The following is a 19,941-nucleotide window of genomic DNA, read 5'->3' as shown; positions in this document are numbered from 1 at the left end:
GTGATTAGGGATCGAACCGTCGGGGCAGATAAAGCCCCATTTGTAGGGACTACTTTTGGAACCAGGACCAGAATCTGAACCGACAAAGGTTCGGATTATTTATCGGAAAATTATAAAATTCTTTTTCTTTTTTTTTTACAAAAATTCAAATAATATTTGTAAACCAATATATCATACTACCATAGAACACATGAAATTGTAATTAATATAATATTATTGGAAGTATAAAATGAGAATTTACAATTTATGGCATAATTAATTATATAAATGTAGTTTGGGAATTAGGCTATTTTGGAAAGTAAAAATGTAGTCATGACTTTTGAGTTAATGCTTTTATAATAGTAGTAATTGAAGTATGATAGAGAGGACTCGAAGTGGAAGAGTATGATCCACGCATATTCATATGTTTGTTCTATAAGAAAATCAAAATTTTAAATGGAACCTACTATTTTTGAACTTGGTGTACAAAGTGATTTTGTAACTGGTTATATTGTGCGGCAACAAAAGAATAAGACTATGACATAAGGGACCCGACCTCGTGCTTGTCAATTAATTAGGCAATTCAGTTTTGGGTCTTTTCATCCTCAACCACTCTTAAGGACTTGACATGAGAATCAAATCTACCATTAACTCCTCCTTTGACTTGTCCTAATTTATGATGATTTTGTTAAGAACTTGATAAGGAAGACTCTCTGTAACACGGGTATAACTATTATTTAAGGTACTAGATGTATTTTATTTCAGGTATTTAGACACTTCAATTTATATAACACAGGTTTCAAGTGTGTCTTTATCCTCAACATCAATTAGACTCAACCTTTAAGATTGTATATCAAAAAAGTTATTACAGGTGCAATCAAGCTGTTTTCATTGTTAAACACAATGACAATAGAGAAAGAGAATGATGAATATTTATTGTTGAAAATGAGCTCGATTATGGGTTTATTTAGAACCCCAAAAACTAAGTGTAAAAGGGTAAGGTCACCTCCCAAAGGAAATGTACATCTCCACATTTCCACTAGCACTAGTTTATGGATTTAAGCCCATGATAACATGGGCATTTCGAATCAAGGTCAATGACCCAAAACTTGTGTATTGTCAAACTGAGTTCATGTCGCACATGAGTTCGCATTGTACTGACGAGTGTGATCCTTAACTTAAAGGGTAAATAACGTATGTCATTTCTATATATAAACCAAATAACTAGCTCATTACCGTCGGGTGTGGGACTAAAGTTTTCACGACAAAAATCATAAGAGAAAATGATATACATAAAAATAAATTTTATTAAAACAATATACATAAATTTTAAATATTTTTAACATATTTATTTGGAAAATATAAGATTTGCTTGCCATATTAACTACAGTAGCACATACAAATATATGGACTTTTTGGCCTGTGTAAGAAGGGAAATGCATGGAAAAAGGTAGGATCGAGCTTCAATCCTGCTAATAAATGTGCAAGACATGTTCAATAGAAAATGCAGTAATCGGATCAAGATCGACAATTTGTTTTTCAATGGTTGAGATAAAAAGTCTAAGCCGAGATAGTGATCTGACGATTGCACTTTTCGGGTTGAACAATCTTGCTCATTTATTGCATAGAACTAGAGCAAAATTCCAAAACGCATGGGTGTGACACCCTTGAAGCAGCATCTAGCTACTGCCTCATACCAGGGATTAAAAAAAGGAGTAGTTTTGAAGCTAAATCTACAAATCGTTATCTTTTGAAACATGGATCAGACTTTTTCGCTTTTAGTGAATCCTCAGCCATTGGACATGGCTCGAGTGGGGATGTCCATATCTCATTAACTAACTTAGGGATTGTCTTTACTTAAAATACATATAACCTAGTTATATTCTGTGTAGTGCTAATAATGGTATCATGAATCACCCCATTCATCTTGTATCACCAATTAGGACCTCTATGTAGGTTTATATTTATGTGGTCCTTGCCTCCTTGGTGCTTAAAAATAAAATAAAAAACAATTTGGATAAAAATGTATGTGAATAAATAAATCAATGCTTGAATAAATAATAAATAAATGAGATATAAAATATATTTTTATTGGTGCTTTTTTGCTCAAAGGAATATAAAACACAATGGAAGCATGATGAAACGCTGTTCACCGGTATAGAGTCAGAATTTAATTTTGGAATTGACAAAAATATTGTTATTTCACATAAAACACAATGATTTTTTCACCCATTATTTTTATAATTAAAAAATTTTATCCAATTATAGTTATTATTGATATTTCACATATGAAAAAAAGAGTCAGAGGACAATTCAAAATTCAAGAAATAAGTAAGAAAAATTTAAAAACATTAGAAAAAGGCCAAGTAGTGATATTTCACTCATGAAAAGAGGTTTGTGATAAATTTTTTAAATTTGAGAAAAGAAAAAAAAAAAAAGTTTTGAGTTCATATAAACAAATATTTATTTCTTAATGCCAATTTTCATGTTTCTTAAGATGTTTGTTCAAAATAATGTTTTTTCATCAGTGTGAAGAATACTGATATTTGTATGTTATTATTTGATTAATTTATCACTGTTATATGAAATTTAAAATATTATTAAAATTATTAAAATCCAATCCATTCATCCAAATCCATGGATTAAGAGTTTCTCTTTTCTACCTTAAAGAAGACCGAAGAGAAAATTAACATACATTATCTCCCAAGTTTGTCGAGTTAACCTACTGTAATTTTTTTTTCCTTTCCCTTTTTGGTAAGAACATATCAAAGAGCCAGAAGTATATATTCATAGCTAATAAATTTAGGTTTATTTCCCCTCTTCCACTCTGTGTTTGGTATGCAAAGAGATAAACTCATTAAACGAGCATCATCATTATTTTAGCCTTTTTTTTCCAAGAAAATGGAAGAAAATCTGAGAAACATCTAAATTTTATAGGAGGAAAGGAGACCACGCGGCAATGGAGATGCCATTACTTTTGTTAACATTTATTCAATGTCACCAAACTGATATCATGGATTTTTCAAATTAATTACTCAATAAATGTTATACCCACCTGCACGCCAAACTATTGGGCCTGGACATTATGTCTCACCCGCAAGGGAGAACCCGAGCCCACCATACCAAATAGCGGTTTTTAATTTTGGCCAAAAAAGAAGTAAGGAAAGAAACGTTTTTCAAAAAAAAAAAAAAAAAAAAAAAGAGGAAAATAAAGTTGAAATAGGGTGGTCAAACCTAATTATGGACCGGAAAAACCAAATGAAACTATAACCTAGAAAACTTGAACCAAATTGAACTGATTCTTGATTGTATTGATTTACAAACCGAAACGATTGAACTCAAACCTTCTTCCATTGATTCGGTTTTGAAATCACAGTTTCCCGCAATGTCAAACCGGGTTGAACCGACCGGCCGATCGCCTCTCCAATAAATAGTTAAGAAGCCCTCCTACCCCTAAACCTGCTTAAATATTTATATAGTCGAAGAAGGCGGGATTCGGGTTTGGATTTGACCGCTCCACAGCCATTAAATATTTTATAGTTTTTTTATTTTTCCAATTAAAATTTACAAGGGTTTTACCCTCGTCTTTACGGTTCTGCCACCGCCATAATATTATATTTCTCGCTGCTCAAACTTCTCTGTGTTTTCAACCTCCGTCGACCTTCGGCTGTTTGGGCATCTTACGCCGCCGGGTCATTGGAGGAGAAGAAAGATCTGATTAAATTCAAACTATTTTGATCTGATCTGCGCTTCAGGTTACGTTGGCCGTTTGCTTTTTCGTTCTGGAATCAAGCCAGCTCGGCAAGGCAGCCAGCCAAAAGGAGAGGCGAATCGGGTTGGTTTTCTTTGTTTGCTCTTTTTTTTTTTTTTTTGATTTTCACCCTCATTATTTACGGGCTTATCAGGATTTTCTCGATTTTTTTGTTTATGTTTTGTTGTTTAGCGAAGGTTTTGGATTTTAAGTTGATTATTCATCTTAAGAACGTCTTGAATATTTAATTATGCATATCTTAATATTCCAATGGGTTCGTTTGAGTTTTGTTTTAATGGGTTTATAGTATAATCCCAATTCTAGGTTGGGGTTTTTCCTATGGTGTTGGAGTCTGCTTATGATTTCTATGTTCGATGGGAAGATTTTACAAACTGTGAACAAACTAAGATTGGAACACCTTAAAAGCTTCAAGAGAAGCTTCAGTATTTTATAGGGATCGAAACACCATAGAAGCTGCAAGGAAAGTTTCAGCATTTCATAAGGACTTATGGTAAGGGATATAGAAAATGAAAAAAAGAGAAGTGAGAGAAAGAAAGGGTGGACATGCGGTGCAGACAGAAAAAATTGTGTGCGAAGACGAGTACTTTGTTTTTGGCACACCATTGCAAGTGCTGATGTAAAAAATTTAGTCTTCCTGATTCTCTGAATGTATTAGCTATACATTCCACCACAAAGCATAACATTAGTAAATTTAGCGTAACGGATAGAGCTGATCTTCGTACTTGTTCGTTGAGGTTTTGATTATTAGTCAAAGTTTCTCAGAGTGATGGAATATGTCTTGTACCTGATGATTTGAAGTTGGATCATAGGTGGATGGATGTCTTACAGTAGAACAAATCCTTGGTGTACCTTTTGCTTTTTTGTCAAATGGCATCTGCAATTATGGCTTTGTTGTACTAGGTTATTTTATCTATTGAGGAATTTTAATGCCACCCTAACTTTTCCGCAACATGCCATTCAATTTCATCTTTCAACTTACTTAGTAATCCATGGAATCAAGTAGTGAGATGTTTTGTTATAAAAGAAGTTATAAAAGAAGTGCTTAGCTTTGATAGATAAGGAACTGGTACCATCAATAATGTTTTCAATGGTGTTGGATTTGACCTAATTCACATGAACTGTCACTAATTATTGTTCTGAATGACCATAAAGATTTAAAGAGCCCAACTGGTTTTTGTTAAGGTAAGGCTGAGGATGTTTGCATGTTTCTTTAAGGGCCTTAAGAGATTGGATTTGTAAGCTTTAGCAGAATATTGCACTCAAGGTCTACCTCAATTCCTGTATGTCTACATACATTTGTTTGTACCCCCTTGTTAGAGGCATCCCAGGGGCATTTCTCGATGTACTGTTTCTAGGCAGAAGTTGGACGGAAAATATGAGGGCTATATTTAGATGGTTGGTTGCTCCTTGGTCATTGAGCTTGGGGGCAGAAGCATCAATAATATAGGAAATAGGCTTGGGGATGGGAGCGATCTTTGGATCCTGCTACTTCCTTGGAGTTCATTGCCGGTGAGTGCCCAATGAGGCATCCGATGGCTGGGTTGTGCTGCACACTTTTCAACTGTTGACTCGGCATGTGTTGAGATGTGTGTGGCATAGCCTAGCAATCAGATGCTTATTTGGGTTCTCCACTATTTTGAAGGAGCTTGATCCTATGAGATTGGGCTTCTAGCTCCCATTTGAGGTATAAATCCAAGAATCTGCTTCTCCAACCTCAGAGGCTTAGATGTAGGGTTCTTACACTCTGCCTTTCCAACCTCAGGAACGAACATTGTATCTAAGAAACAGGATCGTTGCTAAATATGCACTAAACATGTTTGGAGAACTTGGCCAAAAAACCAAGTTGGATTAAGATCTTTTGGTTCACCTTTTTTTTTTGGGTTGAACTGAAGCTAGGTTTTGGTGGGAAGAATACAATTTTAGTAAAATGCCAAGATCTTGCTTAGATGTCCCAGATATTAACTCATATTCCATCTTATCTTGGAATACCAAAATAAATGTAATACTACTGATCTTGACAAGTTCTTGATATATGGCACTAAGTTGTAGAAGCTCTGGTTTTGGGCCATAAGCCATTGCTATAGGGGTTTTGCTGGAAAACTGGAAAGTGGTGCTCAGACGGTCATGGGGACCAAAAAAGAGTGTAGCACGTTCAAGAGTTCTAGCCTATGATGCAGAGGTCCAATTTCGGACTTTGAGCATAACCTTTTCTCCCCCCCTTCCTTTATTTCCGACTCTTCTGATTCCTTACAAATGGTTTTTCTGTTGTTAACCAACGAAAATTTTGATGCTGTCTACCTGACCGATTTCATGGGTTTTGCGCTCACAGCTAACCTTGGTTTTCTTTGAAGGTTGTTGGAGCTTGGTGGGCTGGTCTTTTCTCCCTGGGTTTGGGGCATGGGATTGAAGTGGTTCACTCTGCTCTAACTTCATAGCTTTGGAGCTGATGCATGATAGCTTGCTTTTACATCTGCTAGCAATTTTCACTGCTCTAATATTTAAGCTGTTAGAAGTTCCTTTCGTTATCTCTTTCACTTGTTCTCAGATGACTCATCCAATGGCAGCCAGTCAGTAGTCATCTTTATTTTGCAATCAAGGATATATACTTAGACTGAAGATTATTTAACATTTTTAGATATATATATTTTTTAGAGTTTGCCGTCATTAACTCTTCAAGTCCTGCACTCTAAATTGGTTTAATTCTTGTAACATTGGGTGCACTTGTGATTTTTTTTTCCAGGTGTTATAGTTCTTTTAGTGATATTTCAACTGCTATAAGAGCTATTGCAAGCAAGACTTTTGGATGTTGCTTAAGTTATCTTCTAATGAAAACTTCATTGTAAGTTTATTTTTCCCTCTCTTGCTGAGCAAGTTCAGTCTTTTGGCTTAGGCACCGTTTGCTTGCAAAGGTGGGATGGGAAAAAAGGGGTGGAAAAAATAAACATGTGGGACCCGTATGTAATGGGGTAGGGGGAATAGGAAAGGAAAGGAAACAAATTATGAAAAAGTTTCAAATGTGGGTCCCACTTTTGTTATTTTTCACACTTTTTCATAAAACCCCACCTATTTAGTTGGGATCTTGAAAAGGGATGGAGTGGGAAAGTTAGCATGCCACATTAACAGACAAGCCTGTCGGCCAATTTTCTCTCCCTAGTGAACCAAACAAGTGACACTTTGGGATTTCATAGAAAAGTTAAATTTTTAAAACTTTTTTCCACCCCACTTCAGATTCAGCAAACAAACGGTGCCTTATTTCTTAAACTCCCAGTTTCACCAGTAGGATCGGCATTCTCTATATCTTTCTCTTTCTGAAAATCTTAGTTTTGGCATGAAGGATTGAAAATGCCAGCAGGCAAAGCTTTGCTCCTTTGTATTTTAGCCGGATCTGCACAGTTTAAGAGCAAACACCATGTCAAGGTATGCAGCTGTTGCTGTAAAGCTTTCTTTTTCATTCCTTTTATTAGTTTCTTATGTCTTGATTATGGATAATTTTCTCAACTCCTTTATCTTAGCCAATTTGAAATTTTCTTGCTACTGGGTCTTTTCATGATTCTATTCAGGGATGTATTAAAAAAAAAAAAAAATTATGTGCTTTGGCTGAATCCCCCCCCCCCCTTCTTCTTCTTCTGTTCTGCCTTAGCATTTGAAAGAAAAATCTTACATAGTCCATGCAACATGAAGGTCCACAATGTTGACCCATGTGGAGGACTGTCATGGAAAATCAACCATTTGATAGATTCTCTTCTTAACCATGTTGCCACCATTTGTTGCTCTGTATCTTTATGTTTTGACGTTTGAATTGAAATTGCTTACTTTAGTTTTCAGCCTGTTTTTAAGCTCAATATTTCCATTTGATTGAAACATTTTGAATAAGCAGTCCATGGAATTAGATACAAACAGTTTGCCATGTTGGAAATGTTTGTGCTGGCAACAAGTTTTTAAGGGGAGGTATAAAGTATAAACAGATTGGATAGTAGCATTCAATTCCTGCATTCTATTATATTCGATATCTTCAAGATCTCAATCTCAAGGCCCATCTCCCAACTCAAAAAAGAAAGTAGACTCTAGATCTTGGTGGAATTTTCCCCTCAAATTGAGATTTGGGTTGAAAATTGCTGTCCAGTTATCTCAGCCAGTTTAAACACACTAGTGACTTCAGATTTATGAAAAAAGGAAAAAATGAATAAAAATGGTATAAAAGTGAGTTCCACTTCGGACCCTAAGTGGGAAATGACTGCGCTGAAGTGAAACCCTAAGATGATCTATTGTATACATCATACTCATATTAATGCTCCAAATTCAAAATTCTAACAAGTCTAACACACCACACATGTTTGTAGTTCACATTATGTTCAATTGATAATCCAAGCATCAAAGTTACAACTTGAGAGTCTAGAGACTTTCTTTCTTTCTTTCTATCTTTTTTCTTCTTCTTTTATTTATTTATTTTTTTAATTTTGTTTATAAATTATGTTAAGCACATGTCTCCTCTCATTAAATGGAAAAAGATAGATATCTTGCTAGATCTCGATGAGATCTCAAGAGTTCTCTTACCATTATATCCGGACAGGTCCATATTATTTCGTATCAGTTTTTAGGTTGGATTCAGTCAGACTTATTCCCCCCCCCCCTGATAGTTATTTTTTTCCAAACAAATTCTCCTGAATGGGTATGAACACAAATTGAATACAAAAGTTGACTATGTCTTTACTTTTTTATTATTTTGTAGGTGAAAGTTGGGGTTGAGTTGTGAGAGTTTTAGCAACTATTTTTTTTCTTACACTCTTCTTAGTTTTTGATTTTCTTACATTTTTTACTGTTGGTTTTCTTTTGTCTGTATTTTAATAGATAATCAACAAAGTAATCATATTATATTAAGTTAAAAAAGTCTATATAAGTAAGAAAATAATCCAATAACGTAACTTATCTGATAAATAATCAGTTGGAAAGGGGTAATACTGTATCTGCATCTTGTTAATCTTCAGGTGGATTCAGATTAACGGATACGATGCGTGTTCAGAAGCAGGTTTGGGTTATTAATTTGCAGCCTTTAGCTTTAAGCATTGGTATTAGGTATAGTAATGCAAGGCTGATTGCAAGGCTGATTGCAAGGCTGATTGCAAGGCTGGTCTTAAGGACATACTATATTGCACTGGAGAGAACATGGAAATGGTCAAGAAACACTTGAAAGTGCTAACGATGTTTTGAATCATCAAACCCTATTAAGCAATGTTCAAAATATATCATGTATAAACAGGAGAATAAAGTATGATAATATTGTTGGACTCAATTGGTGAATATACAAAGGATGACGTTGGAATTATAAATACCACAGAGTACTGTAAAACTAAGGAACACTTAGCCCCAATTAACCTACAAAACAGTATGGCAGGAACAAGGAGAGAACTTAGTAATCTAGGGTCTGAAACAAAATGAGCTACCAAAACTATGATCAGCCTTGGTATGAATGAAGCTAATCTGCAAATTTCTTGTCCTCAGTTCAAGATGTTGACTTCTAAGCTGCAAAGTCCTAAGCATTCCTTTCACTTGGTCTGTTCCTACATGAACAGCTGCCTCATCTTATTATTTTCCAGAAATTAAAAAAAATACAAAAATGCTGCTATTGGATCCTGTAAATAATGTGTATTTCAAAAGACGTTGGGCCCATTTTGCAGATCTATACTTTTTTTTATTTCTTAAAATGGTTTCTTTTCTGGAGGTTTTAAGGGAAGAATCGGCTGTATCAATTAGTATCATTTAGTATTATTTATTACAGAATCATATCTGTAAGTATCAACTTGTATTAGTTGATGCAATATGATAGTCTTTCTTTTTATGGGAGCCATGTTGGATGTGTAACGTGTCAATACCTTAAATGTACTATAAGGGCGAAAGGGAGAACCTGGTGCCAACACAGAGTCCGGGGGGGCAATTTTTCCTACACAGTCTTACCCTACCAATTTTTGCTGGGAGGCTCTTTTGACGATACCTTTAATATACTATACGTGTCATTATTGGTTATTGATAACCCCTCATAACTCGGGTGTACAAACACAAGAATAGGGGGAGGAACATAGTATCACTCTTAGCAGCTGCAGCGGATCAACCTCGAATTAAAGAGAGGACAGATGGCCTACCTCTATTGGACAGCAACCACTACCCTGCTGTGAGCGGAGATAGGCCAGGTGGCAAGAGAGGATTGGAAAGAGGTGTAAGAGTTTGTTTAAGAATGTTCAGTTATGAAGGGGGGGGGGGGAGGATGGGAAAAAGGGGAGAAGGAGGGAGTGAGGAACAAGCAGAGCTTGCTGGGAGAGGGGAACCTCTCGGGTAAGGTACTGGGTAATGAGTTGTTATTGTTTTTAGAGTCTTTGCTGGGTTTTCCTCTTGAATGTTAGAATATTATTCAGTAGAAGCAGGGCTGTAATTGTCTGTGATAAGCATTAGTATTTGTTCAATGAAATCAGCTGCTATCATATTGCTGTTCTTACAATTCTGGAATGGTGAAGTCTAGTGAAATTTATCTTGTTCGTGATACTTATGGGAACTGTTGGTAAGACTTTGAAGGTTCTTATCAGTTATATGGTATGATACTTAAATCCTTGGCTGTGAGGTGACCTTTCTCTGTTATTCTAGGGAGATTGGTACCACATTTTGTTGCTCTCCATTCAATGGGGCAGATATATTCAGCTCTTGACCATCGTGTTAAGTCTCAATATGAATCAATCAATACCATGACTGTATGATTATAGGTGTCAAGATGTTGCCTAGGTATCCTGTTGCCTGCCCAGGTCCCTCCAGTGCCTTGGCTTGCCTAGATGTCGTGACAACAATGGATATGATACAGAAACTGGTACATGAATTTTGTATGTGCGAAATTATATTTAACTGAGATTATACTGATAAGTATGTTGCTAAACGTTAAATCGAGTGACTAAACAAGCAAAATTTGCACTTCCCAGGGAAAATTTTGAGTCACATTGATTTCCTTTTTCGTATCTTCTTAGCTTAATTGCTTCTTACTACCTATTAGTAGTTTTGGTGTTTGCATGCACAAATAATGATTTGAACATATGGATGTGGCAAAGACAAAGATAACCCAACATTGGTTAGGTTATGATTATTTTATTGCTGACATATGGTATACAAGACTTAAAAACACTATATATACATTTATTATAAAGAATATCCATGCATATTAGCTAGTGTCCCTTTAATATGTCTCTGACTAGTCTATTAGAACCAATTATATGCTACCTTAAACTGAATAATATGAATTGCATAAGGAATGAAAACTGTTGTTTGTTCTTAGCACATATAGTGGCTAGTGGCTTATTCCATGAGTAATATTCTTCTGTAAGATGTATTCTTTAGCTTATTTATAAATGCTTCAGAATTGTCATTGCATCTTTATACAGAATATGAAAATAGAATCTCATAGTTCCCATGTCAGACAATACTTGTACTTTCAATGGAAATATTATGAAGTTTATTTGTCAAGTAATGGTGATTAGAGACGCTTGAATATACTTGATTGCCTTATGAATCAGCATGTTTCTTTAAGTCTTTGAAGTTCAACATCAGCTTTTGGTACTTTCAAAATTCTTATTATTCTGCAGTCTAGAATATTCATGCATTTGTTCCAAAATGCAGGTTGTTGGCTTTTCAAAAATTTAGGAAAGTTTCACGCTTTCTTCTTGGAAACCAAAAAGCTAGCTATCCACAAGTAAGGAAACATGGGGCACTTGTTACAGTCGGATTGCCTTCCTCCTTTTGCAGATTGTTCTCACAGTACAAAATTTCAAGTAGAGGGAATGTTTCATTTTCAGTATACAAAACAAAGGATAATTTATACAAGACTGGTGGTTCCAGGAACTTCTCTGTCATGCCAACTAGTGATGTTTTGACGTATCATGCTCACACTGCTTGGAATAGGCTTTCAAAATTATGTTCGTATGGTGGCCCGACATTTCCACCAATGAATAGGATTGCCTGTGCTGTGAGCTTGGCACTGACCAGATCACATCTTATAGTTCCTAGTATTTTTGCTTTCATCCTTAGTGAGGTAGCATGGTCACAAAAAGCTTGTGCGGATGTGGAGTACTTCCCTACAAGGAACGCCTTATACATGCATGCACAAGACGGGCATGTATTTATGGCATCATTTGTGTTCTCGGTTTTCGATTATCTTTATTTATTTCTGAGGACCATCTTTTTGACAATTTTGTTCTCCCCTAGTGTAGTGATGGCTCCATTTGCAGATTCTTGTGGTGTTGAGTTTAGGAAGATTTGGCTTCATACTGTCCGACTTACGCTTGAAAAAGCTGGTCCAGCATTCATAAAATGGGGCCAATGGGCTGCTACACGACCAGATCTCTTCCCTCAAGATCTTTGTACTGAGCTCTCAAAGCTTCACAGCAAAGCACCGGCACACAATTTTGCCTATACAAAAAAAACTGTTGAGCAGGCATTTGGTCGCAAGCTTTTAGAAATTTTTGAGGATTTTGAAGAGGAACCTTTAGCATCTGGGAGTGTTGCCCAAGTGCATAGAGCTTCATTGAGATTTCGGCACCATGGTCGACATAGCAAGCCTTCTGTAGTTGCTGTGAAAGTTAGACATCCTGGCGTTGCTGATGCAATTAGGAGGGACTTTATGATCATAAATTTCTTTGCCAGAATTTCGACCTACATTCCTACCTTGAAGTGGTTGAGACTGGATGAAAGTGTGCAACAGTTTGCTGTCTTTATGATGTCTCAAGTTGATCTTGCAAGAGAAGCTGCTCATTTGAACCGTTTTATCTATAATTTTCGGAGCTGGAAAGATGTATCATTCCCGAGGCCTTTGTATCCACTAGTGCATCCTGCAGTCTTGGTGGAGACTTTTGAGCCTGGAGAATGTGTTTCCCATTATGTTGATGAGCTGGAAGGAAATGATCGACTTAAAAGTGCACTTGCTCACATTGGGACACATGCACTTCTGAAGATGCTTCTGGTACAATTATGATCATGCTTTGTGTTTTTTTTTTTTTTTTCTTTCCCGTGTGTGTGTGTGTGTATGTGTTTTATCTATTCCGTGTGCTTTATATTCTGTTTACTGACAATAGTCCAGCATCAGATCACTCATATCGTTTGAAGTTTATGGTATCCATGTAGTTGTCGATGCTTATCTATAGGGTGCTCTGGACTGCTAGTAGTTTTACTCATTTCTACGCCTACGTGTAGATTTTGAACCCATGTTGTAAGCTCTGCTCATATACCTTGGATTGTCTTAATATGTGATGCCTAGGGAGCCATTAGAATATAAGTTTTCTCAAAATTTTGAACCAATTTCTTTATTCTTTTGAATCTGGATTCCAAGTTAGTGGTACATTTTTGTTGTGTCTTTTAACTTGATTGGCATAATTTGAGAGGGTTGTAGGCACGTCCGAAAAATAAAAGTCAATACTTTTGGAGAAGTTATAAACCACCCCGTCCCGCCTATTGGGATGCACGTACCCATCTCCAAAAAGTAAAAACACATCTCTTCAAAGCTTGCAGCACCAAGTCCTAGACTCCAAGTATATAATTTTTCAAGCATGTTGTTTTCAATTGTTGCACTTTGCCTGATGTTGCCTCAAATAAATGACGGCCAGTTCTTCTAAGATCTTTTAGGGAACCAACTCATATGAGTTGGATAGGTTTGGCTTTGGGGAACAAATGTTAAATTAGGGCTTTGTGGTTAAAAGCCATACGGTCTTAAATGATATTGAGGATATCGAGGATATGTACCCATCCTATGTAAGTTCCTTGAGATGGGGAGCTTGGTTCTATAGGTGTCTGAGTGGGTTAAAATTTGGAAGGAATATAGGTAATGGCATAGGAATATGATCCCCATCTTTGGTTGGATTTTGATGGTTAAATTAGAAGATATGAGGGTTCTTGTTTTGGGGTTATGAAGTACGAAAATTCAGGAAAATTTTTATTGTCTTGAAATTGGATGGTTGGAATGGAGTAAAACGAGGATCCAAGATCATTACGGTTGGAGAGATGAGGTACTGAAAGTGACAGATCTGGTGGGCTAGGTTGGTGTAGATCTGACCTTGAATTTTGGCTCTTTTGAAAAGTCCAAATATTCAATAGAATTTAAGATAAATGAAAATGGTGATATGAGAAGGGGAATGGAGTGTAGGGCCTGTAGGCTACAAGAATCTCAACAGAATACTCAACTCTTGGACCTTCTCTAACCAAAGTTGACATATACCACTAATAGCAGCAGCTACACACACAAAAAATACTCGAGGCTTGAAGGGAATAATCTACTAATCAACTGTAGCCTATTCTAATCAATTGGGGGCTATTTATAGCCTTGCATAAGAAGTCCTAGGAAATTAGGACTTACAAACTGACTTAAATTAGGAAAATAAAAACTTATACTCTTAAAACTGAAATAAATCATAAGGAAAGACTATTCTGCCCTTATTACTTAAGTTGGGCTGAGTTTACATAATTAGATATACAAATTAAACTAACCTAATGTCATACTTGGCCTAGATGGTGAACCTTTGGGTTTATAGAGTAGGCCCATGACCACACAAACCTATTATACAGACGCCCAAAACGTATATCCATCAACCCTCGGCTGATTTGAAATGAAAACAGGCCAATTCGGTGCTGTAACTGCATCAGTAGCACTGTATTCATATTCATTCTAGACTTAAATATACAGAAGCCAGGGCTCTCTTCATATCAGGCTGACATAGGGGCAGAGGCACATTTGCACCAACTTGAGGTTTTGGATGCCAGTAAATCCAACTCTTATTGATTTTCAAAGCTGGGTGATGTGAACAAGGGTTCAACCCCTGGCTGAAACCCGCTCCAATGTGGCACACCTAGGGCTGGCCAAATCCTCCTAGAGGGGCATTTTGGTCCATTCTAGCCCTAAATATTTGCTGGATTTAATTTTTGGAATTTTATTTCTTCATGTTCAAGAGTCTTGTTTAGCTTATAAGTCTTGTTTTGGTTTGGAGTTAGAGTTCTCAAGTCTTTGGGAGTCTTATTTAAAGGAGGACTCTTACAAGTCTTTACTTACAAGATGAGCTCCTTTCCTTTATGTTGAAGTCTAGTGTCTTAGGAGGAATCTATTTTCAAGAAGATTCCATTAGTTGTTTAATTTAAATTGAAGTCTTTAATTGTGTAGCTGAGATTAATTGTAAAGGAGATCCTAAACTATAAAGGATTCCCAATTGATTGTAGTCTTTAGAAGGATATAAAGAAGCCTTGTCTTTCATTGTAATCTTGAAGTCTGATTATTTGAAAAAGAATTGATAAAGATTGAGAGTTCTTCTTCAAGATCAGCACCTTCTTCAAGCATCTAACTCTCTTCTTCCAGTCTCTAGCATCTCCAGCCATTACAGCAGCTTCCAAGTAAGTACAGCAGACCCCCAATCCCCTCCCACACCTTCCTAAACCCATTGCACCAACCCTAGCCCTCCCCTCCAACACCCTGCCCTTTTTCCCTCTCTTTTCTTCGTTGCACTCCTCCCCACTCCTCCTTCTGACTTGCGGCAGATCTGAAACAAGAAAAAGAAAGAAAAGAAAAGAAGAAAGGAAGAAAGAAAGAAAGATTGCCTTAGATCTTTATCCCATCCCACAGGTTAGACTGTTCCCCCCTCACCCCAAAGTTTCCACCCCCATAGGGTTTGTGAAGACCCTAAACCTTTCATCCTATAAGATCCCTAATTTTGTTCCCTAGTCTTTCCGTCCAATTCCCATCTATATCAAAGCAACCTACATCTTTCCTAAGAGTTTCCAACAACTTTCGTAGCTAACCATATTACTCCCTAGGAGTTTTCAACAACTTCCTTAGATACCCAGAGGCATCCCATAATATTTTTAACCTATTTGCTGGAAGATTATGGGCAAACCCTTAATTTCAGGGAATCCATCCTAGGAATCCTAACCCTAAAATTGGGTTTCCATCATTGGGACTTGCTAAGAATTCTGTTCGTGTCTGTTCGAAGTCTTTTGCTCTATCTCATCTAGTGCTCACAACATATTGCAGAATAGGTCATTTTCCAGAGTTCTCATTAAAAGACTCAGTCATTGCTGAAAAATATCCATCACTTCGAAGGCCATAAGTATTGCTATGGCATTAGGCTGAGATTTTGTGATGCGAAGACATTACTATATGTTGGTTTCCCTTCATTGTTGGTGGACAGAAATGGGGCATGACCTATTTTTGGGTTTTGGAAAATTAGTTCTTCCATTTGCCTTGGCCGATTTACGTTCCTCTGCCCACAGATCTTATAGAAACTAGAGGTTTCTGAAGCAGACAACAAGAGAAAGAGCTCTTTCCTTGGGATAATTGGTTATTCCGCTGATGCTGAAAACTTAGTCAGAAATGGTACGATGTTGAAGGTGTTGGGGTGTTGTTATAGGTTGTCTGGATATGTACATTTGTAGCCTATTGTCTTCACTCCATTTGATTAGGAGAGATATGATCTAATTCCTGGATGGGCTAACTTGTCACATTTTTCTTTGGGGTCTCAGATGTGCCCCTTCCCCATTCCATCGAGGTTATTTTTATTTATTTTATGGTTGGGTGGGGAGGGGGGGCTGTTGGGGGACCATTGTCTGACTTCATGCCTAAATGGTGCTAGGTTCCTTCATAAGCTCCAGTTTTCCTAGAAATTGAAGATTTATTTCAAGCTATTGCACAGGTTTCATGATTCTAAGATATCATATTTTTCAGGTGGACAATTTTATCCATGCAGACATGCATCCTGGAAATATCCTTGTCCGAGTAGCTCAGAGCAAACCTTCACGTAGACGGCTCTTCAAATCAAAGCCTCATGTCGTTTTCCTTGATGTGGGCATGACTGCTGAGCTTTCTAAAAGTGATCGTGTGAATTTACTTGAGTTCTTTAAAGCTGTTGCTCTTCGAGATGGCCGCACTGCTGCAGAATGCACTCTGAGATTGTCAAAGAAACAGAATTGTCCAAATCCACAGGCCTTTATTGAGGTATATATGTGTCAGTTTTCAACTACTAATTGGAAAAATGTGCTCCTTTTCCCACATTCTTCAGAAAATTGTTTCACAAAGTAGTCATTCATCTGACGACCAATCAGCAGTGTTGTCAGGCTACCTTTCCCGCATCCATTTTTAACCTATCTTGTATGCTACAGCAAGTAATCAATGTATGTAGTTTGTTGTTGGCACAGTTACTTATATTTAAAAAAAAAAAATCTTATGTGATGGAATTGATTGTTGAAGTATTTGGTTTCTTTCAACCGTTGCATTAAACCTTGTTTCAGAAGGTCATTTTGGTCGGACCTAAATTTCCAAGACGTGAAATTTTGCTGAAACGTAGTAATTTTTCTCTTCAACTTTTCCTTGGCCGTTTTTGGTTGAAATGTGCCAAAATGACCAAAATAACCGAAATTTCGACAAAACAGTGTATTTATAGACTGAAATTGCAAAACTTTGTTTTGACACAGCATCTCATTTCAACCTGGCTGGCTGAAATTTTGAACTGTACTTTCAACTTCTGCACTGGATGAAATATTAAGTACGTTGGATTTGATTTGCCCTTTTCTTATGGAGATGCAGTGGCTGGCTATGAAATTATACTTGGATGTCAAATCTTGTAATGCTTAATTTTGGACTCCTGGGTATTTTAAGTAAAAGCAAGAATCTGAGATCTTATAATTTTTTCAAGTCCTGGTTTTTTCCAAAGTAAATATATGGGTTCAGATTTCGAGGTCAGGATTGGATTTTGAAGACCCCCCTTAAGCAGTGACTGTGGTCTTGCATTCAGATATTGCCCATCTACAACTGCATCTTAGTGTATTTACATTCTTGTTGCATCTTGTCTTGTCAACTGTCTCATGTTGCCAAATAGACCTATTACTAAAGCATTATCCTTGCATTCAAGGGCCAGTTAACAAAAATTCTATATTATCTTGGTTATTGGATGGTGTAATTCAAAATATTTGCCTTGCTATTCACATATTATGCTATTTGACAGGAAGTGAAAACGTCATTCGATTTCTGGGGTACCCCAGAAGGTGATTTTGTGCATCCAGCGGAGTGCATTGAGCAATTGCTTGAGAAAGTCCGGCGTCATAAAGTTAACATTGACGGTAATGTTTGCACCGTGATGGTGACCACTCTGGTTCTCGAGGTAATCTCCTGGTTATATCCATGCAATTGTTGTGGCAGTCACTATTACTACGCCGTAAGGCTGGTTTTAGCCATCTACATATTGAAACATCAGGCAGTACAAACTCAATGGAAACTTCATTGAACTCACTAAGGATCTATTTGTTAAGTTTTATGTTTATGTCAACAAAGTCAAGCTAGTACATCACACATGCCCAAAGGATGGAAAATCTGCTTGCTTTAGCTGTGTGATGGATATAAATAGTCACCATAACAAGAATAGTTCATCTGCCGTGTCTTTAGAGTTCTTACAAGTATTGGATCCGTTTCTAGATGCACAGAACTATATCCCTTGAACAAGTGTGCTCGAAAAGATGCAGCCATTCTAAGCTATTTAGTGTTATGTAAAAACATTGTATCAGTACTTGACATGTCGTGAAACAAACACTCGAAACACAAGCTAGAAATTTTACCCAAAAGAAAAGAAAAGAAAGGAAAAAAAGAGAAGAAAAAGGAAACACAAGCTAGAAAGATGTATCCCCTTATTAAGCCTGTAATGTAGTACTAGGTTCAAATAATCAACCTCAGATCCAAGCCAGGATCTTTAGATAAGGTGAAAAAAGTTTTAAGATGAAACAAAGTGAACACGGCTTAGGGTTGGGATTATATAGGAATTAGCTTTTGGAACGTGGGTATAACGCATCATGTGAATTGTGAGGTTACCTGGATATCAGTATAAAGTGAGACAAATTTGAGAAGTTGAAGTAATCTCAGAGCATAATCTGGATATAGGGAATGAATATTGCAATAAAATGGATGGAACGTATATCAATCAGAATAAGAAAAAGTAACCAGGAAATCATTGATCCAATACTAAGCTTTACAACATACTAGTTATTCTCTTGGTTTTGATTAAACTTCTTTCAGAATCCACCTTGAAGTTTGAGAAGCTTAACTTGCAAAATCTGAAACATCACTGAGGATTTTGAGGTTGTTATTTATTTGTTATGATTATGGTAATACTATTTATTAAGAACAAATAACAGTATGAATTACATGGTCAACAGATTGGGGTGAAGCAGTAGCTTAATTGAATTTCTGTAAAAGTTGAGCATGTCACATTTTAAAGCAGCTATTGCTAAGACAAATAATTAGGATGAGCCTTTTGAACTTTTTCATAGTTTTCAGGGGTATATGCTGATCTGTTTGCATTCTAAATTACCCCTAGGTCTAGATTCTTATGTTTTTCTCCTATTGTTTCAGGGCTGGCAGAGGAAACTTGATCCAGAATATGATGTGATGCGTACACTGCAAACTCTGCTGTTCAGAGCAGACTGGGCAGAATCTTTGTCATATACAATTGAAGGATTGATGGCTCCATAAGAGGATGTCATCTCTTACTGTTTTTCCCTACAATTTTGACTGTTCAAGATATAAGAAGATTTATATTGTGCTCCAGAGAAATCACAGTTGAGGTGTAGTTAATTCAGTCTGTATATCCTACTTTTTGGGTTTGGCTGTAAACCCCCGCCACCTCCACCCACAACCCTAACCCCTCATCCGAACCCAAAGAAAGCAAAATAAAAAGGCCCACACAAACTAAAATAAAAAATTTAAATCTTTAACAACGAAATTCTCTTGCATTCTTTCAAGAAGGTCGTCCCCTCTGGACTTTATTAGCAGCCAGCTATTCCATATTTCTCGGGGACATGGTTCTGAATTTGTAGCCTGCTACAACCTTATTCCTGAATTTCTTTTTCCCTGATATGTAATATTTGAGGCTTTGAGCAATAAAGAAAGTAAAAGAGTATGTGTAAATTTTTTTCTGAATTGTATTTTCTTTTTTTTGCCTTATTGACAATTCTAGTTTTGTTGAAATTTGAAAATGGTGGTTCTCGGGTACAAATTGTCAAATCAACAAAACCTGTTTGACATTCAATGAGTAGCGGTGATGAATGTCATATTCAAAGTTCCAAGCCTGCACGACGATCACTCGATTTCATCCATCGTGTGGGAAGTGGTATCAGTCAGTTCGGTCTAGGATACAATGTAT

The 19,941-nt window shown here is 36.6% G+C and overlaps 1 protein-coding gene across 1 annotated transcript; it reads left to right on the top strand.

The window, feature by feature from the left end:
• The first annotated feature begins 3,578 nt into the window (after positions 1-3,578).
• LOC149020486 (uncharacterized) lies at positions 3,579-19,683 on the top strand. The gene is made up of 7 exons (XM_089148632.1): positions 3,579-3,814; positions 6,492-6,590; positions 7,086-7,168; positions 11,402-12,740; positions 16,479-16,748; positions 17,755-17,910; positions 19,152-19,683. The coding sequence occupies exons 3-7, from the start codon at positions 7,161-7,163 to the stop codon at positions 19,269-19,271; spliced, it is 1,893 nt and encodes a 630-aa protein (XP_089004758.1). The 5' UTR covers positions 3,579-3,814; positions 6,492-6,590; positions 7,086-7,160; the 3' UTR covers positions 19,272-19,683.
• The last annotated feature ends 258 nt before the right edge of the window (positions 19,684-19,941 follow it).

This window comes from Hakea prostrata, chromosome 3 (genome assembly GCF_041222555.1).
Source record: "Hakea prostrata isolate BN-2017 chromosome 3, UWA_Hpros_2, whole genome shotgun sequence".
In the NCBI taxonomy this organism is placed as follows: Eukaryota; Viridiplantae; Streptophyta; class Magnoliopsida; order Proteales; family Proteaceae; genus Hakea; species Hakea prostrata.
Note: the sequence above shows the minus strand (reverse complement) of the source record. Positions and strands in the feature narration are given on the sequence as shown.